The sequence below is a fragment of the Pocillopora damicornis genome, chromosome 13, assembly GCF_964200805.1.
Source record: "Pocillopora damicornis chromosome 13, jaPocDami1.2, whole genome shotgun sequence".
NCBI lineage: Eukaryota > Metazoa > Cnidaria > Anthozoa > Scleractinia > Pocilloporidae > Pocillopora > Pocillopora damicornis.
The window spans coordinates 1,098,809-1,126,354 of record NC_142682.1 but is presented as its reverse complement, the minus strand read 5'-3'; the positions used below and the strand labels follow the sequence as shown (position 1 = coordinate 1,126,354).

Genomic DNA, 27,546 nt, shown 5'->3' with positions numbered 1-27,546 from the left:
AGTTCATGCCCTTACGGTCTTGGTCCACCTTCGTAAGCACTTTGACAACGTCCTTCGTCTGTGACGTTGCAGTTGTGTCTTCTGTTGTAGTTATGTCCTCGCACCTGATAACCAATAGAATGCGGTTTTATTTCTTCCGATCAAAGCGTTGTGAACGTGTCTTCTGCGTATCACTTCCCAACTAGGGGAGGGATGCAATGTTAAAAAATTGTGAGAAGATCGTTAAGATTTCCGCGTTCGAAGTTTGAGAATTTCTTGGGCTATCCTTGTTTCACGGACTATCCCTTGCTTCATGGGCAATCCTTGATGCCTTTTGGGACACTTCGGATTGGTGACAGATTAAGATTCTGGTTGCGTTTTTAATTGCGAATTATTAGCGTAATTTTCTTCGATACGTTGGAAAGCTTAGGAAGACGAGAATTTGATATTGCCTCGTGGCTTCTCTTATTGGTTTGGAGTGCACTGGTGATCGATTTTCTGTATTTTGCGTAGGACACGCAAAACTACATGTTACCTATTTAAAAAACAGGACAGATCTCGGTGTTTCAATGACCAAAAATTTGTGATTTTCTTCCAGCGTCATAATAATTTTTGTTACGTTACATGTAGCAAACTCAAAGTGTCTACACTGATGGCTATCATGGATACAGTGGAAGACATGTATTCATTGTAAATGTATGGGACTACGCAAAAATTCAACCTCTGGTATGGTTGATGTCAAACATCACATATCCTGGAAAGTTAACTCAAACTGCTAACACGTATAATGAAGATCTGGTCTCTTTTATAAAGGATAGGGTGCTCTCTCCCATGCTCTCCAGCAAGTAACAGTTGGGTTACAATGCATTAAATCATTCTCTTTGCTCAACCAGAAGGGAACAGATTTGCAGCAAAATTACTCTTCGCTTGATGATATGTGCTTCTCTATTTAATTCAGGGGCTGACATATGCCACTTTCTTGCTTTTGATCTATTTAGAATAAAGTCCCTTGAACTAAATTATGAGGAATATCTGAGCAGATGTTTGGTGAGGTATTGCATTCTGTGCTCAAAATCTAGTGTACATAGACCTGGGAAAAAAGAAAGGGATGTAGCAGTCATTCAGGTCGGTTAATTGCTCCAAGCTCTAATTGGATACCACTGCTCATTTGGTTATCTTTCTTGCCAATGCTCTTTCCAGTTATTTGGGTTTTCTTGGAAACTCTTCCCATTGAGAAGAAACATGATATGTGTTTACAAATTAAAAGCAAAGAAAAGTGAAAAAAATAGGAGAGTAACAAGATGGTATCAAAGACAGTGGTACAATTTTTTTTGCAGTAGGGTAGTTTTTTATTTTTGAATCAGAGTTTTAGCCTAAGTATGTCTAAGTTTCTACACGTGTTGTTTAGTCTTGTGATTTCTTGCTTTAAGAAGTGAGGTAAAATTGTTTGAATTTGTTTTTTCATTACAGCCACTTGAGTATGTAAATGGAAAGAAAACACTGAAAAATGATGGTAAGGAACACATAGCTTGAAAGTAATTTGGCAAAAACGGCAAAAGAAAAGAGCCGGGATGATATTAACAGAGGATGAGATAAGAGAAGAAGTAAGTATAAAACCAAGCATTAAGCAAGTATTGACTGACTGTAAAAAGTACCCTTTTCAGTGACATGTCTAACAAGTTGCTTGGGGCCTCTTTCCAAGTGACCCTTAATAAGATTACACACAGCATACGATTGAAGTGAATGTGTAGATGAGGTGTTGTGTTTAATCATATATATCTCGCTCAAATATCTAGAGGAAACATTTTTGTCGAAGGAGACAAATGTCAGTTTTAATTTGTTAACTATGGCAACATCAAAATCATTTTTTCATCATCAAAAAATTTTGTAGGAACGATCAAAATTCTAGTAAAGGTATTTCATGAAGATGAAAAATAAAATGTATACACAACTGTTGGTGTGTCTGGTGCCAAAAGATTTCTTTTTGTCTAACCTTGACCCAAAAGGTTTTATCGTTTGAGTCTGAGGTGAGGTTAGATGATGCTCACTTGAGGCAGGACTTTTAATTGTGACTTTGTTTTTTTCCGGCTCTACTCAGAGAGATTAAAGTTCGAGGACATTTACCTGGAAAACTTCCCTTCCCTCTTATTTGGACTGCAACAACATTGTGCTTGTCTGTAATTTTCTCATTTATATTTTTATTCTAGTTCGTTGTCACAAGTGTAGAGGGTTTGGCCACGTATGTGCCCAATGCCCGACGAGACGCAGCCTGGTTGTGCCCCTCCATCAGCAAGAAAAGCAACCGGCAGATCAAGCAAAGGAAGTGATGGTGAAAAACTATCATTTTCATGCCTCTTGACAATGTAAGATTTCACTAATAAGTTTAGCAAGTTATCTAACATTGCCAAGAGGTTTTATAGATAACTCCCCAAAGTTTGGAATCAATCACAATAGATACTTAGCACCATGTTAACAACAAACTTCATTTTCAGGTTAGGTGTTAGATGTTTGTGACTTCGATTAATTTAGCTATGTAAAAATGAAAGTAAAATTTCATTTAAAGATGCCGTCAAATTGAATTTCCAGACAACTGCAGCATTTGATTTTCTAATGGCAACAAAAAAGTCCTATTTTCACTACTGGCTAAAAATGGTTTATTCTATTCATATTCAATGACATGTAATGCCATGGGTGGCAGGGTATTCTGCAGTTTAACCAAAATTTTATATTAGCATGTACTAAAAAGACTGGTTAAGTAATTTTCTTACTGAGGGTGTGGTATAAACAGAAATTCAGGATAAAAAACGTTCCGGTAAATGACTTATGTGAAATGTGACTGCACAGAGAGTCAATAATGACTCCTAAGTTTCAATGTGGTGCGACCTGCACTAAAGGTCCAGACTATGAAATGTTGGCCTGTGAGAGTACAACTCCACGCTGTAATCCGCACTTAGAAGGCAAGCCAGCTGTAGGAAAGCCGCTGTGTGAAATCTAAGCAACAAAGATGAATGAAAAACTAGATAAAAAAACGATCTTCAACAGCATGTTACAGCCACCATTGCAAAATGGTCACTTTCAGAAGCTTTGAAGCTTACGTAACTTATCTGAGCATAGACTGGAAGCTATCTTCAATGATAGTAAACCATGTGACGAGTGCTCTGTTCACTGTGACAAATCCAGCGAGGAATAAGTATCTTGGATCATGACATAGCATGGTTTACACTTTGTGTAAACCACACAAAAACAGTTACAGGATAAACCAATAATTGCATAAAAACTTAGGCAAACGCAAGCACAAAAAACAAAGTTTATTTCCAACAGAAAGGCCAGGTGAACACAATTATGCGTTTAGTTTCATTCTGATATTGACATTGGTTTAACAGTCTCTTCTCTCTACATTCTGCTGATTCATTTGCAATTTTTTGTCTTTGATACTTAGATTGCCAGCCTCTTTCTTCTTGATTCAGAAGATTCATTTGCATGTTTCTTTTCCCTGTTCAGACGCTGCTGGGCAAGCCTCTTTTCCCTTGATTCCTCACTTTCATTTACCCTTCTTCGTTTCTCATATTCACGTCTAGCAATCAATCGATTTTCTTTTTCTTCTGGCATTTCAGTTAAAGACTTTGCTTCCTTTCCATATGTGGTGTTTGGTTTGTTGTGTTTGGTTTCTTTTATTTCTGAAAGGCAAATGTTCAATTTTTGGACTCTTGTGAACATTTTGCAAATCAGGTTCATTATCTCTGACAAAGACACCTTTAATTTCAAAAGGAACAACCCCTATTTGTAAGCAGGAAATTTTCAAATATGGTACAAGGTTTTCAATTCCTTCAATGGTAAGCATAGTACATTTCTCAAATGAGTGGGGCATCCCATGCAAATCCCTGGAATGAGCATCAAACATTTTAGAGCTTTGTTCTGAATTCTTAATCACTGCACCAGTATTAATTCCAATCGTCAACAAACAAAAATTGTAGTTAAGTTGACAATTTGAAACCACTTCTGTCAGAGAATTTTGAAGAGACATGTATGGCCCATTATTTGATGTCATGAACAAACTTCCTGTTAATGACTCACTATATTCTAATGTGTATACTTTATTGTAAATTGAAACAATGCATGGAACATCAGTTAAATGCAAATAATCATTTGTTTGGATAGAACATCTTATAGAAGTATACAAATTATTTCCAATGGTAAGAATATTATTCAAAGTGGAAGAAGTCCACAAATTGATATCTTCTATGTGATGGTAAACAATAGCAGTAATTGACATTGCTACACATTACTTACCAGCATTTTAAACAAAGAGAGCCTCATTTCCTTAACTGTAGTCAGCACATAAATTGTTCTTGTTGGTTCGATGACATCAAATATTGTAGGGCCCGGATTTTCCTCTACATCATTAGGCTGATTTAGCAACAGGACGGGAACGTCAGATGACGACGGGAGAGCGAGCGGAATAGTCTGGATTCTGTTCTAATTTGACCATATTTGGGTCGTTGCACTGCGCGCGCCGTCGTCAAGTGAGGTTCCCGTTGTCTTGCTGAATCAGCCTATTTGCCTGCCTTATAAGCAATGGAAAATAAGCATTGTAGAAAATCATTTGTGAAAACCAAAACATCACATCATTCCACATTTTGTGTTGTTCAACAACTTGCTTCAATACTGGCAAGTAAAATACATTTAAATAGAACATCACAAACATTAAACTCCAAAAATGATTATTAGAACGTGATAAGATATCCTTGGTTTTCACGAAATTGTCATGAGAGCCAATACTTGACAGGTATTGCTCAATCGAGATTCCCATACTTATTGGTTTGGTTTTGAGATATGCCTCCGTGAATTCTCAACAGTGCAAGGAGAAAGCAATCTTTAACTGTTAAAGAAAATAAAACAATTGTGCTAGGACGCCACCTTATGCTTTTGTCATGGCTTGTGGGTAAAATGTTGTCATTGGAGTCGCAAGTCGATCAATGAAGAATGTAAATAAAGCAAGACTGCAAATGAAGCGTAACAATAACGCATCTTTTGGTCGAAAGTCGCTTTGTTATTTACGTAGCAAGTTGTTCTTCCACGTTTAGGCTATAACAAAGATGCGATCACACAGCGTTAACTAAGGAACGAAAGAACTTCAAGGAAAGTTATGTGAGAGGCCAATGATCTGGTTCGCAATGATCATGCGAACAGCACGTTTTTCTGAGATCAGTTGAAGGTTGCTCAAACCGGAATAATATTAATCAAATTTTCCGTTGCCTCCGGCAAAAACTGCCGCCAGAGTTTCTTAACCAGTCCCATTGAACTACTGATCCATCGATCCATTTATCTACTGATCCATTCATTAGCGATCAAGCCCTGGCTGTCATAGATGCTGCAACGTTCGTTGTAATGTTTCAAGCCCACACTGCAGATATTTTCATTCCAAAATGGAAAGCGCACTCCGGTCGCTCGATACGATGTGATTGGCCATTGTATATGTATCACATTACGTCAGAGGAATGACTTAACAAGCATACCTTTTCTAAAGGATTCATGCAAGGTAGTGCAACAACGAAATGGCTTGTCTTCTGCGTGGAAAATTATTTTATTCATATGGGTCAAATTTCCTTAACAGCCATACCTTCACAAAAATGACCTCAAGGTTTAGCTCACAAAATTTACCGAGATGGCGAAGGTCCTTTCTTCCTCCCAAAAAGATCTTACGAGTGGTAATAATAGCAGGAGGAACTGCCGCCACAGCGTGTGGAGGAATTTTCTATTGGAGCTCAGGTACGATTGATTCAAATAAAATGCTATAAGTATGAGAACAATCACTGTAATATTTTTCAGCTTTGATTTATGTTATTGTTATATTCATTAAGTCGGACAGAGAAGAAACATCATTAGTGATCGATGTTATGAATGTTGTAAATAAATGCAAAAAATCTAATAGATTTAATTTTTTTGGTGGATCGCCACTTTTTACTGATTTAGTATCCGATGTTGAGACAGTTAATTATTTCTCGATTGGCTCATCGAGTTCAGATGCTTGTTAATAATTTGTTGGTTCTTTTCGATCTCACGTGATGTCTACTATGATCATATATCAACCCTTTCTGTGGCGGAAGTGAATCTTTTAGGGATGAGCGGTTTTTATTTTTTCAGAGGCTTTGAGTACAAAGAAATAATTTTGCTCCTATTGAAAAACCATGGCATTGAAATGAGCCTAAGAACCTTGAAAAGACGAATCAAGAGTTACGGTCTTAGGAGACAACAACCAGAATACAATATCGATCAGGTCAAAGCATCTGTCCCAACTATTATTGACGTCCATGGATCTTTTCAAGGGTACAGGTCGGTGTGGCACACACTACAGCTAAGAGGCACCAGATAACCGCGCATCGTTGTAAAGGAACTTCTTCGAGAGATAGACCCGGAAGGCTCTGAATTAAGAAAAGCGGATGTATTGTGGATGCCCAGTTGATTTCGTTACTGATCTGGGTACTGAAAATGGAATTATTGCGGCCATACAGTCTTTTTTTAGCGATGACCCAGATAGCCATAGATATGTGCTATCACCTCGAAACTAACTAAGACGTGATTTTATTTGACAATCTACGCGCTTAACGCCCTGAAAATACTTAATCAGATATATCGCTGTACGCACGCAGAACGTGCCAGAACATTCCTGCCACATTCTTCGCATCTACTGTAGCAGTAACGAAATATCAACTCGCTTGATATACAATCAAACACATGAAACAAAAAAGACGTCAATTTTGAGCATAGAAACGCTTCGCGATAGTGGAAATGAGTTCGTAAACGGGTAGTGGGTGGTAGACTCAATGTCCTAACTTTCGCGGTTTGTTTACATCAAAAGTCACGTGACACTACACGTGAACTCTAAAGCCTAAAAGGTGAATTAAGTGTGTTGTGTATCAAGCAATTCACTACCTAGTTAGCAATTATTAGTTTTATCAAAAGGTCTTTTTACTATTTATGATAACATTTTGCTATTCTTCTTACTTGTCTGTCTGTTTGTTTTTTTGTTTATCGCCAATAGGAGCTGATACAACCCCTAAGGATAATAACTCAGGCTACCAAGCAGTAGAATATGCTGGGACTGGAAGCATGATAGGATTCTGGACTAAAATAAAGGATATGGTACGATGTTAACGTCTATCTGAAGCTATCTTTCAAATTTTTGTGAGCTGTGCTTGCATTGTATAGAGCAAATATCACAATATTTTTTTCATTGTATCGTCAATATTAAAAGATGTTAAAATTTCAATTAAGAGAAGTAACAGATATTGCAGCTGTATTTTGTAATTGAAATGATACAACTTGTTTTTCAGTGTTTGAAAGGGAAAGAGAGGAGAGAGATTGAGGAAAGTTGGCGCTATCCTTTGGAGATGAGATTGAAAGAGAATATTATAGGACAAGAAGGAGCCATTCTCACAGTTGCTGCAGGTATGATTTTCTATGCGACAAAATCAGTTTGGAAGACTACAGTTTGGCAATTTTGGAAGTTATATTCTACTGAATCTGTTTTTCATTTGTTTACAGCAATTCGTACAAGAGAAAATGGTTGGTATGATAAGGAACATCCCCTTGTGTTTCTCTTTCTTGGATCTTCAGGGATTGGTAAATTTCAGTGCTTTTTTGGAACATATTTAGTTTACACATATAAATTTAGTCACAAAACATATGCGATCTGATATGGCATTATTAATGACTGTGACGTTTCATTATTCTCTCTGATCGTTCCTTCCTGTAGGAAAAACAGAGCTTGCCAAACAAGTGGCTCGTTATCTTCATAAAGACAACAAGAAGGTAGTGCAGGATTTTTTTTCAATTGTATTTGGTTATCACTTTGTTTAAAAGTTGCTTTCTCTCTCCCAGTGTTTGGTAAGACTGGACATGTCTGAATACCAAGAAAAGCATGAGGTAAGAGTTGATTTGGATGAAAAACTCAAAGAACGTTCTTAGAAAAAGGAAACTTTCCTTTGACATAGACAACTAAGGTAAGAGGTTTATACGGGTAGCCAAGAGGGGAAGGGAGGGGGAGATGGTGGCGCAGAATTCTCCTCCTTAAAAAAGTTCAAGATTCCCCAGAGACTCTCAATTCCCATTGGCTCGTTGTGGTATTTTCCTTTGTTCCTATTGGCTGTTGTGCGGTTTACACTCAAACAAATAGCGCTTAAACTGGAACTTAAACATCTTTCTTTCAAGGTTGCGAAAATGATCGGTGCACCACCAGGTTACCTTGGACACGATCAAGGCGGACAATTGACAAAGGAACTCATAAAGTGTCCAAACGCTGTGGTGTTATTTGACGAGGTAAGAAATAAACGATCCTCAATTTTCTTAGACGTTTTTTTTTTTGTGACTAAAATCACTAGGCTCATCTCATTTTTTAATGTCTTTTTAGGTGGAGAAGGCCCACCCAGACGTTTTAACAGTCATGCTCCAATTGTTTGACGAGGTAGCATCTATACTTAAATTTGAGTGAAGATTGTTTTTTTTCTTCAATTTGAGTCATACTAGGTTTGAAAATTTTTCATTTTGTTGTTTTACTTCTTTTTAAGTTTTGATGAAAAAAAAAACCTGTTTTTGATTCAGGGTCGTTTGACGGACGGACAAGGGAAAACAATTGTATGCAAAGACGCCATTTTTGTGATGACGTCAAACCTTGCCAGTGAAGAAATAGCAAATCACGCATTGGAGCTGAGAAAAGAAGCAAAACTAGCTGCTGAGCAAAGACAAGAAAGTGAGTTTTGTTGTGGAGGCTTAAATTTTGCTGATGTTGGACGACGAAATGCGGGATAAGTTTAGAAAGATGTGCAACATTTCATAACACAAATTCTTACCTCGTTCAAGTTACTCGTGAAATAATACGCAGCCTGACTGGAATAAAAATGTAGAAGGGAGGGGAATGAGTAAAAAAGTAACACAAACACACTAAACCAAAGTTGGTCTTAGGAAGAAAAGTTTGTTCTTTTTTTTCCAATGTGGATGTGTTCTCGTGTTATATGGGAAGGAGTTCACTGTTTTTCTTTTCAGGTGATGAAGTAAGTGAAAAGGTTTCTATATCGCGAAAGTTTGAAGAAAGAGTGGTCCAACCTATTCTGAAGGTAAACATCCCTTTAGCGATAAATTACAGCAAACCTGGGTTTATAAAATTGAGAAAAATGAGTGATGTCTTGAGAATTCGTGAGAGTTCTTTTTTGTTAAAGCTAAAGAGTAGTTATCATAAAATGTTCCCAAAAGCTGTTTGTTTGTTTCTCTTCGTATCAACAGAGTCACTTCGGACGAGACGAGTTCCTGGGTCGCATCAATGAGTTTGTGTACTTCCTGCCATTTTCACACCCAGAGCGTTTAAGCTTAGTGACAAAAGAGCTGGATTACTGGTCAAAAATGGTCTGTAATGTGCTCTCCTGTAACATTTTGTAAATGATCTTGAGCAGTTGTTAAAGAAGTAATCTAAGTCCTTGCCCAATTTCTTCTTTGTTTGAATACAGGCGTTGGATCGACACGATATCCACATGACTTGGGATAAAGAAGTCTTGAATGTACTGGCTGATGGCTACGACGTACATTACGGTGCGAGGTCAATCAAACACGAAGTACGATCGATTATGTGTTTACAACTTTACCTTGTGGTGTAATTTTACCCTCCCCTCCTCCACTAAAATACTCACACCTCTTGTTTTCGACGGCTTTTTGTCAGGTTTTTTCTCTTCTCCTCACGGAAGCGTTTTGATACAATTCAACGCCAACCATATGAGAAATTGAAAATAACATGAAACTTTTTCATATAACCAGCACTAAAGCAATAAAATGGAGGGAGAAATAATCACCGTTGAAAGGAGACTATGTTGCTGGCAAATAGTGGAAATGCTGGTGACACAGTCCGAAATTGAACGAAATGCTGCGGCTGTTGGAAAGTGCAGAAAGTCTTTCTTTGTAGTGTGGTAATATATTCATAGTCGGAGGACCCTCACCTAAATATTTGCTATTATTTGAATTATTCTCATGCAAAAATTATTGGTTGTGATGCAGGTTGAAAGAAGAGTTGTCAATCAACTTGCTGATGCGCACGAGCAAGAGTTAATAAGTCGGGGATGCACTCTACACTTAACAGTGAGCTACCCCAAAGATAAAACTGGATGGAACTCAGAGGAAGTAGCTCCTACCATTAAACTGCAGCTCGTTAAGGAAGGAAAAAAGAAAGTTGACATTAATGTTGGAAATCATTTCGTTCCTGAAGATAAACTGTTCGTTTGAATAAGAGAAAGCGAGTAACTAACGACGGATATGAATTTGAAGACACTTGGTCTTGAGGATTCAAGAACAAGTGTAGATCTTTTTACCATTCTAGTCTAACAGTCATGGATCAGTCGTTGTTCCTGACTGGTCTACCCTCAAGTTCTGATTTTTCCCGAGACGAAAAAAAAACTAACTGTTTCCCATTACATGAAGTGTATAATGTTCATGGAGAGCATGTTGGCTGAATTTTTAGTGTAGAGCCTTATAATGGTGCGCCAGGTGCGCCTACGGTGTTATACATGCGTGCCATTTTTCGGACGTTACATGTACGAGTAAGTGATCCGTTTGAGGGTCACCGAGTTAGTGTAAGTATTTGACCCCTCAATATCACTTAGTGTCTCTAGTCTACAGAGGTCTTAGAAGACTTCATTACATGGATTTACCTTTTGCGGGTAGAAGGTTAAAAGCGGATTTCTCGGGCGTAATTGCCTTTGATTTCTCAATTGATGTTGTCGCAAATACAGTTTTAAGGAGTCACGAAACAAAAAACTTATCAGGACCTATTTTCATGTTCTAATGGAAATAAATAGCAAACAATAACACATTCTCTTGAGAAATAAAGTTATAAATAACTGGGGTTCTTTGAAACAAATGGTGATAGAAAAGGTTTCAGTTCTGGTCAATATTGACTTTTCATAGCCTTCTTCCAAATATGAGGGAACGCGCTGAGGGAATAAAAAAAACATACATGTGTTATAATGCAAGGAAGAGAATACAAATACAAATAAAGAAAAAGGAGAAAACATAGGAACCCGTGTTGTTGCGTGCAGATATCTATTGAGCCATACCTGCACACCTAGGTCCGACACTACGCAAAGAAACTCGAAAGAGTGCTGTATATGAACTGGCTCGCACGTGCACACAGGAAAGGCCGTGACAATCAGCAAAAATAATGACAAATGCAGATGACATCTGCAGTCAAAAAACAGGTAAATAAGTTAACAGAAAGATTAAGAACTTTCTAGAAGTATTTTCTTGAAAAGAAAAGATGAACAATTCTTACTTCTCATGAAAGGTCACGTAGTCACGCTGCAAATAGTATTTCTACGTGGAGTTTCTTGATGGTGGGAAAAACATTTTCCAGTCTTATTTTCTGGAAACACGGCGCAGTTTATAAATTTTATGGGGCTATTGATATTTCTTTTCAAATAAGGGGGGGGGGGGGAAACGAGTTTCCCATCATATGCGGTCTGGAAAAGTCGAAGTCGTTATACACTGGAACTTGTGCGTCAACAAGCACGGGACATGTGACTTTACAATCTCCTCTCTAGCTACAGCTTCCTTATTGTGAACTGTGCGATAACGATAATAAACAATCAAATTGTAGACTAATGAATGTTTTGTTCTGTACAAGAGCCCTATTTCCTGATTTTAATAAATCTTCAAAGTAATACACGACAGAGGAAAGAAAGGCTACGATTTTCTCATCGAGTTTCCGCCTACATGCATCTCTCTAAATGTGAAATTTTCCATTCCTACAACAAATCTCAAAAGTTTTTCACATTTTTTACCTTTCTTGATCAGTTATCTTGAATTAAGAACTTAAAAATTTCGGTTTATTTAGTAAAGTGACCGCTTAGAGCAAGAATTGCGTGACAGGTGTAGTTGAGAGAAACTTGTCACAGTCGCAGATTTTAAAGGCATCCAAGACAAAAATACGGTGGTGCCCACAGATTTTTTTGATGATTTTCAGAGATGAAATGATGGATTATAAAGGGGAATCAAGATAAGTGTTGTAGCTTTCTGGCAAGGGGAGATATTTGACCTCAAAGTCGTTAAATATTTGGATGAATCGAAAAGTCTGAAAACACAGTCGTTTATTTGCCTCTGTTGATTGACAAGCCGTCAATCAAATTGACTGATACTCGCGGCGGACATTAACTAAGGATGTAAAAATATATGTGCTAACCCTCAGAGTAATTGGTCAAATACCATCGCAGTGAGAGCTTCATACATTTTGCCTATTTTGAAGCGATTTCCTTGGTGAAAACCAAGAAAAACCGGGGGGTGGTCTATTTCCCCCCGGAAAAAACCAAAACAGAAACCAGTTTGTCTTCTTGAGTTTCGGGGCAGAATCTTTAAACTGACAAAGTTTCACTGAAATTAGTGAGATAGCATGCAACACGACTGCCCCGGTGTTCTCGTGGACACGCTCTTAAGTAGTTGCAGTCATCATTATAGTGTAGTCCATCTGTCACTAATCCGAAGTGTCCCAAAGGGCATCAAGGATAGCCTGTGAAACAAGGATAGCCCAAGAAATTCTCAAACTTCGAACGCGGAAATCTTCTCACAATTTTTTTGCATATCATCCCTCCCCTAGTTGGGAAGTGATACGCAGAAGACACGTTCACAACGCTTTGATCGGAAGAAATAAAACCGCATTCTATTGGTTACCAGGTGCGAGGACATAACTACAACAGAAGACACAACTGCAACGCCACAGACGAAGGACTTTGTCAAAGTGCTCACGAAGAGCAGAGGGGCCTTTTGTTGCGCATGCGCCAAGAAAATTTGTTCGGCGCGTTCGGCGCCATTTTGATATTTTCAGCGCGCTTTTGCGGGTTTTCAACTGAGCGATCGACACCTTTCTGTGATATTTTTTGGAGAGGGATGGAAGAGTATGACAAGTTTACTACCATTTCTAACTCTGTGGATACTTGTGGAGTTTGCTGGCTCTTCGGATGAGGATATTTTAATGATCAAAGTGCGAACAAAACGCGAAAAAAGGCCGAAAACTTGAAGTTTGAGATTTGATTTGCTGACGATCAAGATGTGCACATGAGACTACAAACCTTGAAGGTTAGTCTTAAGATGTTGATGTCTTACTTCTATAAATCACGAAGTGATGTGTGGAGGCGATCGCGAGATATTTGTTACGATGATAGAAGGTAGTTTACAATTTGATCTTATTTTACTTCAACTTTGAAATAAAATTACGTTAAGTTCGAGGTGGCCCCCAAGCTTCAAATCACTTCAAATAACATCTTATCTTCTTTCTCTTTGTTGTCCCATTGGACACAAGGCTTAAAAAAATGTTCCAGCTTCAGGATTGAGTTGCTCTTTCTATAACCTTCGGCGAATTCGTTTTTGGGAGGTTGAGGTGGATTTTCAAAGTCATGGCTCACAACTGTCTTTGGCCATTTTGCTCTCCAAGTCTGTTGTACTTGGTACGTAGGCATGCGTCTTAGCAACGTTTATAGTCTTGCCTCGATCATCTGCGGTTTTTATCTAATTTTTTTGCTGTGTTTTGGTGAGAATTTTTCTGATTGCCCTTTTGGGCTTGAAGGGCTAACTAGAGGATAAACTTCGGTAGAACTTGTTTTATCACATGGCCCCCAAATCTCTCACCACTGTCAGTTCATTGTTTATTTATTTAGCCTTCGGTCTAACCAGTTCATTTACCTCAAAAAAATCCGTGGGCTTTGTCTCATGAGTTTAAACTGGTGCCGTTTTCTTCATGTTCATGTGTTATTCGAAACGGATGGCGTCAGCTTCATTCTGTCTTGTTTATTTCAGTAGAATACTTCTGCCATACGAAATGAATTTTGAGTCGAAGTGTACTATAAAACTCGCAGATTAAAATTATCTAACTTTCTCTGGTTCTTAAAACATGAGGTGAGCGATACAATAAATGAATAATTACTCAAGGGGCTGGAACTCTCTTTCTTTAGAATGTGAACTACAGTATTTCTGTCATATTTGAAAACGAATTTCGGGTTAAAATGTCTTCAAACCAGTTTGACTTGTATTTCTCTTTGCCAGATAAGTCTTGATCCTTCAATTTTTATTTCTTAATTGAGACTGATGATTGGAATTAACTATTGTGTTCTCTGCTGTTTAGGGAGATGTGAAGTGACCCCACTACATATGGTCAGTACTATTGACAGAAAGGATAGGTGTGACATTTGCTGTGGCAAGCTGGCATTCAAGAGAATGTCATTAGTACCAGAAGCTTACTACTGGTATAAATTATCAATCTTTTGTTCTCTCCACACAACTTGCCTCAACTAGCTTATGCTATATGCAACTTGTGTCTATACCTTTTTTTGTAACTATAAAATTACCAATAAAGTTTTTTGAAAGTTTTGTCCAAATTTCATGGGAAAACAATATGAGGAGTGATCAGGTGAAATATTGTCCTGTTCCATAACAATGTTTGAGCTTCCAGGCAGAGCTAAAAATTTCTTAAGCGACTGATTTATGATTTTCTGCCTTAAAATTAGCACAGCCAAACCCCTGGCTTGAAAACTATTAATTTCTGCAAATAGGCATCCAAGCTGATGCCCATTACTGCAGAATATGCAATATCAAAGTCCCCTTTTGACTTAGGTCTCATTTCTCTAAAATCTGATAGATGTAAAGCATCAATTTTCATAAAGAGATCAACAAACCTCTTCACATTAGTTTAATCTGACCTCACTAAGTCTTATTCCTGAAAAGAAAAGGCTTTTTTTTTTTTTACCCTCACTGTTAAATATCAGCCTTACTGGTTCTTTGTTGTTTAGCATGTGTAAGAGTCTTTTCAGACCATCAAATTGTCACACAACTCTTGTAATTTAATAGGTTGGAGAATAAGGTTGCAAAGAGTGTATATGATTTTTTTGTGCAGTTGAAATGATAAATGATAGTGATTTTCACTGGGTAATAATTGATTTAACTATTCATCTTACAACTGGAAGCCCAAAGTAGTACTTGTTTTCTTTCACAATTTCCCCACATCATCGATCATATCTGATGATATTTCCGAGACTAATGATTGAAAAGACTTTATCTTACTCTGATAAAATCCATAATTATTCCTCCATTTCTAACCAGATGGAGCTACCATATCTCTAGCATTAGCATTGTCTTACTTTTCTTTACTCGACATTGACCTTTTTTATTTTGGTAATCAGCCCTGCCGGTTGTGATTCATGTCAAAAAAAAACTTTTGAAACAAAACATAAACCTCTGTAAACTTTACATTTTTGCCAAAATTGGAGGTACACTGCACTAGCAGTACAGTTGAAGCTCTAAAAAACGCTTACAGAAAGGCGAGTACTTCAAATGATCACCGATAACTTGAGATAGCAATGACACGATAAAAGTATACTATCCAATTCTTTTGTACTCTTCGACAGGCCACTTGCATCCTTCAAAAATAACATCATCTTCATCGATCGCCCAGACAATCACGAGACAAGACTCGAACAATCTTTTGCATTCTGAAAATAACTTCCTTCCACACATCACACAATAATTTCAAGGATTTGCCGCTTCCATCTACGTTACAGAAGAAAAAATGAGAAGAAAGGTTGTCTCAAATACTCGAACCATTGTTTTTTCCGACGTATTTTACTGCTTCTTTTCTTTCGTGATTCTCGAAAGGGAAACCGAGGCAGGCGCATAACAGCGGTTTCTCGTATCAAACTAAAATTTACCGGACATATGTAGCGTTGCAGTCGTGTCTTCCGTTGTGGTTATGTCCTCACACATTATAACCAATAGAATGCAGTTTTACTTCTTCCAATCAAAGTGCGTTGTGATCGTGTCTTCTGCGTGTCACTTCCCAACTAGGGGAGGGATGCAAAGCAAAAGTGTAAAAAGATCGTTAAGATTTCCGCGCTCGAAGTTTGAGAATTTCGTGGGCTATCCTTGACACCTTTTGGGACGCTTCGGATTGGTGAAAGAGTAAGATTCTGGTTGCGTTTTTAAGTGCGAGGTATTTGGGAAATTTCCTTCCATACGTTGGAAAGCCTAGGAAGACGAGAATTTGACATTGCCTCATGGCTTTCCTTACTTTTCTGTTGGAGCTAGTACAATAAGGTAAGGTTTTCGTTGCACTTCATGCTAGTATTTTTTTAAATTTTAAATATTACAACCATTCTTCAAAGATCGCGTTCAAGTTTTGTGCTAAATTCCAGTAGATTTCATGTAGCTGCATGATACCTGGATTCATTGAATCCTTCTGTGTTGAGGACTGACTTTTTTTATTTTGTTTGGGACATGCAACACTTGATATTGCACGTCGATTAAAAACCAGGACAGCTCTCGGTGTTTCAATGATCAAAAACTTGTGATTTTCTTCCAGCCTCAATAATTTGTATTATGTTGCATGTAGCAGTCTCATAGTGTCTACACTGGTGGCTATTATGGGTACAGTGGAAGACATGTATTCATTGTAAATGTACGGGGCTACGTAAAAATTCAGCTAGGATGTATGGTCGATGTTAAACTTCACATATCCTGGAAATTTAACTTACAAACTGCTTACACATATGATGAAGATCTGGTCTCTTATAAAGGATAGGGTGCTGGCTCCTAACGCTCTGCAGCAAGTAACAGTTGGGTCATCATTCTCTTTGCTCACCCAGAGGGGCACAAATTTGCAGCAAAATTACTCATCACTTAATAATATGTGCTTTTCTATTTATCTATCTACTTTCTTTCTTTTGATCTATTTAGAATAAAGCCCCTTGGGCTAATATAATTTTTAGCCAACTTGAGAAATAGTGGCCTAAAATGGACATCCAAACTTTTAAATTTCCAGGGAAAGGTTCCCCAGACTTTGCTATCCAAGTGGGAATAAATGGCTGCCACACTGTCATTTTTGTCCCTCCCGGCTGCTCAAATGTTTTCCCTCCTTTCCACAATCTTACCAAAGCCCCTATATGTGTAGTAATAAAAACATTGAAGTGCAGTGTGCTATCTCAGCAAGAGATGATAATCATGCACACTTTTAAGTGAGTCATCCTAGCAGATGTTTGGTGAGGTATTACATTCTGTGCTCAAAATCTAGTTCACATAGACCTGGGGAAAAAGAATAGGGTGTAATAGTCAGGTCGGTGAATTGCTACAAGCTTTAGTTTGATACCACTACTCATTTGGTTATCCATTTGGTTATCTATCTTGCTGGTAATCTTTCTGGTTATTTGGGTTTTTTATGGAACCTCTTCCCATCAAGAAGAAGCATGTTATGTGTTTGAAAGTTGATAGAAAAGAAAAGTTGAAAAAAAAAAATACGGAAATAGGGGAGGAACAGGATGGTACCAAAGACAGTGGTACATTTTTTTTTGCAGGGGGGAGTTTTTTTTATTTTTGAATTAGGGTTCTAGCCTAAGTATGTCTAAGTTTCTACACTTGTTTATTCTTGTGATTTCTTGCTTTAGGAAGTGAGGTAGAATTGTTTGAATTTGTTTTTTCATTACAGCCACTTGAGTCTGTAAATGGAAAGAAAACACTGAAAAATGGTGGTAAGGAACACATTGCTTGCACTATAAAGTACTGAAAGTAATTTGTAACTCTCCACATTTGTTATTTACAATTGATATGCTTTGCACAGCTGTTGTGTGATAAGTGAAGAATTAGGTAACTGTATCTCAAAAATTAAATCAATTTAAACTGCAGCGAAAGCTATTACTTTTATAGTTATAAAAGTATTAAAGGTAACCTCTCTAAGAACCTTCCCTAGTGTCTGTGTTATAGAGGTATCCACTAAATATAGGTTAATTTATTAGGAAATGTGGGAAGAATAGTATGCAACTGAATGATGCAAGTTTCAGCCAGTTGAGGGTTCTTACATTTTTTATTGTGGTGCTAATGGTGTCTCAGTCAATTGCTAACTTAGTATTTAAGTACTAGTTGTGGTTGTTGATTATTTGACTTTCCCTAAATGTTTTTTATTGGTGGAGCCAAAAGAAAAAGTTTGTGAGGCCATGCTTTAAAAAAATGACAGGAAGGCCTTAAAAGCTTACTTAGATCTTTATGAAGATGGAGGGTTATTTTATTGGCAGTTACATGTAAAGATTAAGGTTGCCAGGGCCACTTACTAGGAGTAGATTTATAAGTTAAAAATACTACATTTGAGCTAAAATTTTACACAGACATTATTCAGGTATGATGGAAATTTAAAAGCACATTCTTGTCTCATTCATAAGCAATGCTATATACTCCACAGGTGTCAAATTTATTAAATTTTGTGTTCAGAATTACTGTTGGCCTTGATATTTTTAACATTATGTAACATTTAACATTATATAACATTGTTTTTAACAAACAGTAAATTTTTTTGGTTTTGATCTGAGCAATTAAAAACATTGTCTTGTTTCCAAGGTTTCCAAGGAAGGTTTCTTCACTTCATGCCTGGGTCCCTATGTATATTATTCTGTTTTACAGAAAATAACAGTCAACTTGAGCAGGAAAACTCCAATCAGCCTAGAGGGGCCAGAAAATAATTGTGCTTAGAAATAACAGTTACCTCCAGCTGGAAATCAAAAATGACAGAACAGCTTGCAGGGGCTGGAAAATACAAGTAAGTACTGTAAAAGAATATTTATTCCTTGCCGGTAATCTCAGAACAGCTGTGTAGGGCTGGAAATTAACAGTACTGGAATACAACAGTTAACTCCTGCTGAGAAACTGAGAACAGCTGAGAGGGGCTGGAAAATAACAGTGCTAGAATACAAGAGTTATCCACTGCTGGAATTCAGAAACAGGAAACTTTTAAATACTATGCTACAATACACTGAGCATGCAATAATATCTTCCATTGCCTCAACTCCAGTTACTTGTAGAAAGGTCATCTCTGAACCATTAAATAGGATCTGCTTTACTAGTTATGTACAGTTTGCAATACATTAATGAAAGAAAAAATCTTAACCCTTTAACCCTAAGAGTGGCCAGCCTCTAATTTCTCATTACAAAATCACCCCTGATATCACCCCACATCCCACATGAATCAAGGAAATGACCAACAACTTATAAAGCTCTTGATTTTTAAACAAATTCTCCTTGTCAACAGTTCAGGAAATGTATAGAGAACGGTACGGAGAATATGCCTACTGATGTTAGGGTATAAAGGGTTAATCAATGAGTGTATGTTAAAGGTAGCAATCATAGATAGCTAGTACTTATTTACAAATACTATATTTTGTTTAGCAGATTGTAGCTTCAATGGATGCCAGAAATATGTTGATGAAAAACTGGCAGATACTGTTTTGTGCATTATGCTGGTGAAGACAGCAGTGCAAGAATAAGTGAAGATGGAATCAAGAAATGCAAAGCAGGAGTGAGTCCATTTAGTACTGGAAAAACCATGGAAGAGGTTTCTGCTGGTTTTGGTGTTGCTTTTCCTGGTGAGTATGAATCAGGAGATTTTGAGGAGGATTATGACGATATTAATGATGATTTATTTGTTCTCCCCCCCTCCTCTTTCACCATTAGACATTCAACTACTGGACAAAGACACAGCTGTCAAATGAAAACAATATTCAAGGTAGTTAATAATTATGTTGACCATTTTCACTCTTTGTCTCTTTGTTTTTGTAAGATGAGTTTTTTGCTACATTGTTCCATAATTATTGATCTCTATAAACCTTGTTTGTTTTTTGTTATTTGCTAATGAAAGCATTGTGTGCTTTTTTATAGCCAGTAAACCAGATGATGAAGATTTTGTCCTGTTTTAGCTCCTCAAGCCTCCCAAAGATGCTTCTTATGAGGTATGCAGAATTTGTGAGTGATTTATAGTTTTTTTCTGTTTAGGTTTTCTCTTACTTTATTATTATTATTATTATTATTATTATTATTATTATTATTATTATTAATTAAAACTATGCATACATGTTCTTGTTACATGCTAAGTAGTTTAGGGGAATATTATTATTATTATTATTTTATACTATGCAGAGATGTTCTTGTAACATGCCAAGTAGTTTAGGGGAATATTATTATTATTACTATTATTACAATTATAATCACTATTGCTTTTGTTTTATGTGTCCTTTGATGACCAGTTTTGGATGTTTTTTAGTGCCTTATGTCTGCAATAAATTTTAAGGGAAATTATTATAAATACATCTAATGATTGATGTTCCTTCTTTGATTGCTAAATTTGTTTGTTGGGTTAACAGAAGGATGAGGTTGTTTTTATTGTCCTTTGAGTTAATTCATAGCATATTATCATTAACATACTGATACTCAAGGTTAGTGGTACTTCATTAGCAAAGAAGTCCAACCAACCCAATGAAAGTAGGCCAAATGTGCATTTTAATACCAATTTGGTAAAGACAGTCTTTCATTAGGTGAGTGTCATTAAAGTTTCTTTTCTAATGGAGACTGATTTTCTTCACAGATTCCAACCCTACAGATTCTCTATTTGAAAGAAGGAAGGAAGGAAGGTATTCCAAGGCCTTAATGCCATCACTGAGCAATATCTTTTCAAACAAGGAAGGAGAAAGGGATAAATGTTCCAAGAGGGTGTTACCATGCAGTGATGACAACAGAAAAAAGATTAATTTTGATTAATGGAGGCAGGTAAGGATGGGTAGGTTGAGACAAAGATTTTTCATTACAAGTGGGATAGAGCCTTGGAATTTTGGACCAAGGAGACCACAGAACTGATGTGGCAAGTATCTTAAAGCAAGTTGATAGTGATGGATGGGTCTTATTGAGCATTACAAAACAGCATCATTATGGAATGTGGAGAGACTGGAAATGGAGGCAACTTGAGGAGAAAGACTTTTTGTAATTTTAAATAAAATCAGTAAAGGAAAGCTATTTGGCACAGTGTAATACTAATAATTAAATACCTAACAGGTCATGTGTTCACTCTAACAGTTTCAATTGGGTTTTGAAGCATGCCTAATTCAAGTTATATCCAAAATTCCGCAGCTCCAAATTGTGAATAGTACCTAGACATGGCCAGAGAACAACATCAATAGAGAATGTGACCTCTTAAGCATGTTCACATCAGACCCATGAATTTGTCCACAAAACCTCCTTTGGAGTTGTTTAGTTCCAGAGTTTCATATCCAGTGCATTTCCAGAGCAGTAAAATTTTAAAAAATGACACAAACATTTAAATTGCAAAGAATTTATTTGAAATCTTTATGTTTACAGCAACTCATATAAAAAAGAAATCTTACCAACCATTATGAGTGAATGGGTGAATAAAATAGCCTTGACTCCTCGATCTGGTGTCAACTGCTTTATTTTATTCAAAAGTATATAAGGGCAAATTTGAAGGACAGAGTTACTTTCTGTAATCTGTCAAATAGTATTGAACAGTTAGAGCCAAATAGTTGCAAGTGAGTAAAAGGATAGAATGGATTTATTGTATATTAGTGCAGTGTAGTCTACTTTATATGTCACAAATTCCAAAAAATCAGTATTTTACCTGAAGTTATTTACTTGAATTACTTGTACTGAAGATGTTTATTTCCATGGAGTGTTGCATGTTCAAGTACAACTGAAGGAGTTTTTTTTTAACTACCCATTTGTTTGTTAGATGAGCAATTTAAGCCTGAATTTTGAGTTAGATTGATTACGGTTTGCACATGTGGTTAGAAAAAATATTTAGCACCAATCACTCCTGCTTAAATGACACAAAAAAAGTGTTTATTTGTTCCAAACACTTACAGTGTATCCTATTTATCAAGATGATTTTATCAACAAAAGATATCATAGCAGGAAAAAGGTAACCAAAATTTATATGAAACATTAAAAAAGGAACAACTAGAGTGATTTTACTCAACCCATGAAACAGTATGTAAACAAACCTGTATGACACCAGCATGCATGTTTGATTGTTGGTTCTCCCCATGTTGTGTGTGGAAAACATGACATCAACCAAAAATTTTGTAATGCACAGTAGTTTATGACCAATTTCACCGGTTGGATAAAATCACTCTTCATATTCATCTACAATATCTTTTTGAGAAAGAAACTGTGACAAAGCCTTGACTTAGTATTAGAATGAATAATAGTTATTGCTCAATTGTCTTCTTTCGTGATGCATGTTAATAGTGACAAGAAAGTAATGCTTGTTAATATTGTCATCTGTTAAAAATTTGATTAAATCTGAATTACTTAAGTTTTCTTTTCTTTTCTTTTCTCATATAAGCATACTGCTTTTTGGGCAGATGTCTCTCTGGAATGAGATCCTTTTGGAATGGCTTCCTTTGCACTCGACTCTTTAAATATTCTGTTACAATGTTTTATCTGACAGTGCATAGAACCCGTAGTCCTCTATGTATATGTACACTTTGCTTGTCAAGCAAAGATAAATCAATAGTTTGTCGTCAATATATGCACATGCATCTATGTATACAGCGACTTCTGGGAAAATTTCCATTTGTCTGAAAACTTTTTTTTAACGCTAAATTGACTTATATTCCAAGGGTGTGAGTAATATACAGACCGGTCTCAACAATAAGAACATCACAGTGGTGAAACATAGCATCAAAACTTGCAGACTGATAAATATTTCATAGGGAAGGCTACATTCTCTTTTTCAGCGATAAAAATCTCCTCAGGCTCGGTGATATTTGTCCAATAATCTCTAGGCTTTGTGCTGGGATTCTACAATGTACCGCTAAAATTATTGACTTCACCCGAGGGTAACCTTCCGATACCTACCCCCATCCCAACATTCTTTTACGCGAATAAAGGGTGCAATTCCGGCGATCTAACTTACAAATGCGATATATCTGTTCATTCCCATGCATTTCCATGTTTTAAGCGCATTCGAAAATCAAAGCAATCAAATAGCTCGTACCCTGCATATGTAATGTATTCCAACTTGACATATCCAATATTAACCGCTATTTACCATTTTTCATTGAATTGTTACAATTTATCCAGCAAGTAGAATATATCCTAACATGCCAAATCCAATCTTCACCCTAATTTTCCATTTTCTGAACCAACCTACGAGTGGATAATATCATAACTTTTCCATATCTAATCTTTATTCCGATTTGTTCAAATGACTCTAGAAAAACGGGGTAAACCGTGACAATTCTTTTCACGAGTGGTTAATATCATGACTTGCAATGTTCAATGTGTCCCTGATTTTCCATTTGTTCAACGAATTCTAGAAAACGGGATAAGTTTTGACAATTCATCATGCAAGTGGAATATAACCTAAGTTGTGATGTCAAATCTTTACCCAGATTTTCCTTTGTTTTAATAGATTAGTTCTAGAAAAAGGGGGTAAACTCTGAGAATTCATAATACCCTTAGCTCACATATGCTATCTTTACTCCGAGTTTCCAATTTTGCCAAATCAAATCTTTAGCCCTAATTTTCCATTTTTTTCGTTTATTAGAGACAAGTAAGGTAAAATCTGACAATTAATCCCACATGTGGGATACATCCTAGCTTTTGATAATCAATCTTCACCCCGATTTTCCGTTTGTTGAGTCAATTCTGGAAAAACGGGGTAAAATCTGAGTACTCATCCCGTCAATGGAATACATCCTAACTTGTCATATTCAATCGTTGTCCCGGTTTTTTGCATTTTTCCAAGAATTCTGTAAAAATGGGGTAAAATCAGACAATTCATCCTACAAGTGCGCAATTAAGTGAAACATATCCCAACTTGTGGTTTGTAATCTTTACCCGATTTTCCATTATTTTCAGAGAATTCTAGAAAAAAAATTCATCTCATAAAAAGAATATATCCTAACATGCCAAATGAATTTTTCAATGAATTCTGAAAACGGGCTAAATTGTGTCCATTTATCTTAAAATTGGAATAAATTATAACTCGGAACATCCCTCATTTTCGGTATTTTTCTAATTAATTCCAGAAAATCGGTGTAAATTCTGAGAATTCATCCCGTATGTGGAATGCATTCTAAGTTTCCATATCCAGTCTTCAACCCGATCTTCCATTTTTATTTCAATGAGTTCCAGAAAAACGGGGTAAGGTATGAGAATTCATACCGTAAGTGGAATATATCCTAAGTTGTCATATTCAATCTTTGCCCCGATTTTCCATTTTTTGACGAATTAATTCCAAAAAAACAGGGTAAACTCTGAGAATTCATGCTACAAGTGGATATTACCCGAAGTTCCCGAATGCCATCTTTGCTCAGATTTTCCATTTTTTTCGTGAATTCTAGAGAAGCGGGACAATTTCTTAGAATTCATCCCGCAAGTGGAATATAACCTACTTTGTCAGGTCAAATCTTTCCTGATTTTCCATTTTTTAGTGAATTAATTCCAGAAAAACAGGGTAAACTCTGAGAATTCATGCTACAAGTGGATAGAACCTGTAGTTCCCATATACCATCTTTACTCTGATTTTTCAATTTTTTTCAAGGAATTATGGAAAAACGGGGCATATTAAAGTAAATTATCCTCCAACTGGAACATGTCCTATTGACCTGCCACATCTAATCTAGTTTACCCCGATTTTCCATTTTTTTCAATGATTATAGAAAAACGGGATTCATTCTAAAAAGTCATCCTCCAAGTAGAATTTATCCTACTGACTTGCCTTCCATTTTTTTTCAATAAATTCTAGCAAAACGGGGTAAATTCTGAGAGAACATGCTACAAGTAGATAACACCTTTAGTCACCCCATATGCCATCTTTACCCCAATTTTCCATTTCTTTTTTCAGCGATAAATTCTACGATTAGCACTAATCGTTAGCCCCCAAAATAAGGCAACGCACAATAACTTAGTATGTATTTAGACGTTTTCTTTAACGTCCGCTTTCAGTTATTATTAACTTCCATGGAAATTAAAAACTTAGGCACACCAACGTGCTATGTAATATACTGTTCCCCGTTAATTGTAGTCATTCTCTAAAGAAGTCTCAATTAGACACGAAACGCGTCGGAAATAAACGAGGAGCTTACAATTACAAGAAGAGTTTCTTTGTGCGGCTCGCTAGTCTTACTTAAAAATGAAAAAAAGAGGAAAAAATACAAATTTTATAAAAAAGTTTCTTTTCTCAATGAATTCTAGAAAAGCGGGATGAATTCTGAGAATTCGTCCTTCAAGTGGAATAAATCCTAGGTTGCCAAATCAAATCTTTAATCCGATTTTGCATTTTTTTAAATTTTTTTTCAATGAATTCTAGAATTACGGGGTAAATTTTGAGAATTTGGCCCGCAAGTAGCAAATACCGTAAGTTCCCATATGCCATCTTCACCCCAATTTTCCATTTGATCAGTGAATTTTAGAAAAAAAAAAAAAGGTAAATTGTGGATAATACCCGAAGTTCCCATATGCTATCTTTACCCCGATTTCCCATTTTTTTCCTGAAAATTCTATAGAATAACGGGGTAAAATCTGAGAATTCATCCTTCAAATGGAATAAATCCTAGGTTGTCATATCCAATCTTCAACCTGATTTTCAATGCTTTTTTCTCATCGAATTCTAGATAAACGGGATAAATTCTGCGAGTTCATCCCGCAAGTGATAGCAATATGCTAAGTTCCCATATGCCATCTTTACCCCGATTTTCCATTTGATCAGTGAATTCGAGAAAAACGGGGTAAATTCTAAGCATTCATACTACAAGTGAATAGTACCCTAAGTTCCCACATGCTATCTTCAACCCGATTTTCCTTTTTTTTTTCAATGAATTGTAGAAAAACGAGGCAAATTCTGCGAACTCATCCCGCAAGTGATTGCAATACGCTAAGTTCCCATATGCCATCTTTACCCCGATTTTCCATTTGATAAGTGAATTCGAGAAAAACGGGGTAAATTCTGAGCATTCATGCTACAAGTGAATAATACCCGAAGTCCCCATATGCTATTTTTACTCCGATTTTCCATTTTTTTCAGTGAATTTGACAAAAAACAGGGTAAAATCTGAAAAGTTATTCTCCAAATGGAATAGATCTCAAGTTGCCATATCCAATCTTCAACCCGATTTTCCATTCTTTTTCCAATGAATTCTAGAAAAACGGGATAAATTCTGTGAAATTCATCCTTTAGGTGGATTCTATCCTATTGACTTGCCATAGCCACCTTTAGCCCCATTTTCGATTTAATCATTGTGTGAATTTGTCATAAATAGGGTAAAATAGGACAAATCCACCCAAAAGTGCCATAAATCCTACAATAATTTAGAAACAGTACTAAAAAAAAAACCAGCTAAAATCAGCGGAACCGCAATAAAATCACAATCTACTACTTCAATTTTTTTAACGGACGGCTTAGTGCGATACGGCAAAAACCAACTGTACTCAAAATAAACAACTGAAGGCCAAACTTCTGTGATTGAAGGAAGACTTCGTGACGCAGACAAATAATCACAACTTGGACTTCTCAGTCGATCTCACCTCCGGCAGATCAGGTGAAGTGTCAAAAATATATAATTTTATGTCGACGAACCATAATCTATGATCTTCAACTATTAAAGAAAATAAAGCAATTGTGATATGACGCCACATTGTGCTTTTGTCTTAGCTTGTGGCTAAAATGTTGTCATTGAAGTCGCAAGTCGAGCAATGAAGACTGTAAATAAAGCAAGGCTGCAAATAAAACGTGAACAATAACGCATCCTTTGGTCGAAAGTCGCTTTGTTATTTACGCGCAGCAAATTGTTCTTCCAAGTTTAGGTTATGACAACGATGCGATCACTCTGCGTTAACGAACGATTGGACTTCAAGGAAAGCAATATGAGAGGTCAATGATCCGGTTCGCAGTGATCATGCGAACAGCATGTTTTCCTGAGATCAGTTACCGGAAAATACTGGTCAAATTTTCCACTTATCCCGACCCCCTTGAATGAGTACTTTTGCTTGAAGACATAACTACAATGGAGTCTCTTAACCAGTCCCAAGCCACGTGTCGCTCGATAAATCGCAGGATATGATTGGCCACTGTATCACATTACGTCAGAGGACATATCTGCAATAAGAGGACATAAGTGCAACGGTACAGACATACGCAACAAAATGCCCCTCTGCTCTCACGAAGGCGAACGAAGACCGTGAGGGCATGAACTTAACTAGTCCCAGTGCACCTCATCTTTTATCAGCTGAAAACGAAAATGGCGAATAGTAACAGTAGCACATAGATCGAGGGTTCTTTTAAGGAGTTTGGTATTTCGTGACCGCAGTACAGATCTAGTAACTTATCGATAAATTTAAACGAAATTCCTAAAAACAACAAGAATCACTTCGTGAATTTTACCGGGGCCACTTTTGCCTTGGTAACCCACGTTTAGACTAGCATGCATAAGGGTTGTTTACATCACCAAGTTTGTCGCGTGATATGAAAGTCTATTTTATCACAAATATTCTTTTGAGAAAAAAAATTGTAATTCCGGAAGACTTGTTCCAATAGCACAAGGTGCCCGCGTTTTTAAAAACTTTAGACGTAATATAATCAATATCACTTTGTTTTTCCGTATTTACGGGCAATTTTGGTGGATTTTCAAAGTTTTTGAAAGCGATTTAACCGGTTGCCATGGAAACTGTATTGTTTACACTTCATTTTCTGTTTTAGAAGACTGGTGACTAGTTTTCGGA

The 27,546-nt window shown here is 36.7% G+C and overlaps 1 protein-coding gene and 3 long non-coding RNA genes across 8 annotated transcripts; 3 read left to right on the top strand and 1 right to left on the bottom strand.

Moving 5' to 3' along the window:
- The first annotated feature begins 21 nt into the window (after window positions 1–21).
- Window positions 22–11,034, top strand: LOC149034927 (mitochondrial disaggregase-like). Of its 2 annotated transcripts, XM_089192849.1 has the most exons (15): window positions 22–1,583; window positions 2,187–2,342; window positions 5,594–5,748; window positions 7,022–7,122; window positions 7,314–7,428; window positions 7,525–7,602; window positions 7,736–7,791; window positions 7,861–7,905; window positions 8,191–8,298; window positions 8,390–8,443; window positions 8,581–8,728; window positions 9,022–9,092; window positions 9,259–9,378; window positions 9,480–9,584; window positions 10,021–11,034. In XM_089192849.1, exons 2-15 carry the CDS (start codon window positions 2,221–2,223, stop codon window positions 10,243–10,245), a joined length of 1,503 nt encoding a protein of 500 aa, XP_089048975.1. In that variant the 5' UTR covers window positions 22–1,583; window positions 2,187–2,220; the 3' UTR covers window positions 10,246–11,034. The 2 variants fall into 2 exon arrangements, with proteins under 2 accessions (XP_089048975.1, XP_089048976.1); XM_089192850.1 differs by lacking the exons at window positions 22–1,583; window positions 2,187–2,342; window positions 5,594–5,748 and adding an exon at window positions 6,106–6,459.
- Window positions 3,271–5,367, bottom strand: LOC149034928 (uncharacterized). The gene is made up of 2 exons (XR_016182646.1): window positions 4,270–5,367; window positions 3,271–3,656 (listed from the first exon to the last, which is right to left on the bottom strand). It is a non-coding gene; the product is annotated as an uncharacterized LOC149034928 (long non-coding RNA).
- Window positions 11,035–12,735: 1,701 nt separating the features above from the next.
- LOC149034926 (uncharacterized) lies at window positions 12,736–14,381 on the top strand. Of its 3 annotated transcripts, none has more exons than XR_016182643.1 (3): window positions 12,793–13,086; window positions 13,310–13,454; window positions 14,129–14,381. It is a non-coding gene; the product is annotated as an uncharacterized LOC149034926 (long non-coding RNA). The 3 variants fall into 3 exon arrangements; XR_016182641.1 differs by having other exon boundaries at window positions 12,914–13,086; window positions 13,382–13,454; XR_016182642.1 differs by lacking the exon at window positions 13,310–13,454 and having other exon boundaries at window positions 12,736–13,086.
- Window positions 14,382–16,972: 2,591 nt separating this feature from the next.
- LOC149034925 (uncharacterized) lies at window positions 16,973–22,135 on the top strand. 2 transcript variants are annotated; one of them, XR_016182645.1, is made up of 6 exons: window positions 16,973–17,519; window positions 18,442–18,577; window positions 19,204–19,400; window positions 19,489–19,540; window positions 19,693–19,763; window positions 20,396–22,135. It is a non-coding gene; the product is annotated as an uncharacterized LOC149034925 (long non-coding RNA). The 2 variants fall into 2 exon arrangements; XR_016182644.1 differs by lacking the exon at window positions 16,973–17,519 and having other exon boundaries at window positions 17,667–18,577.
- Window positions 22,136–27,546: the final 5,411 nt, after the last annotated feature.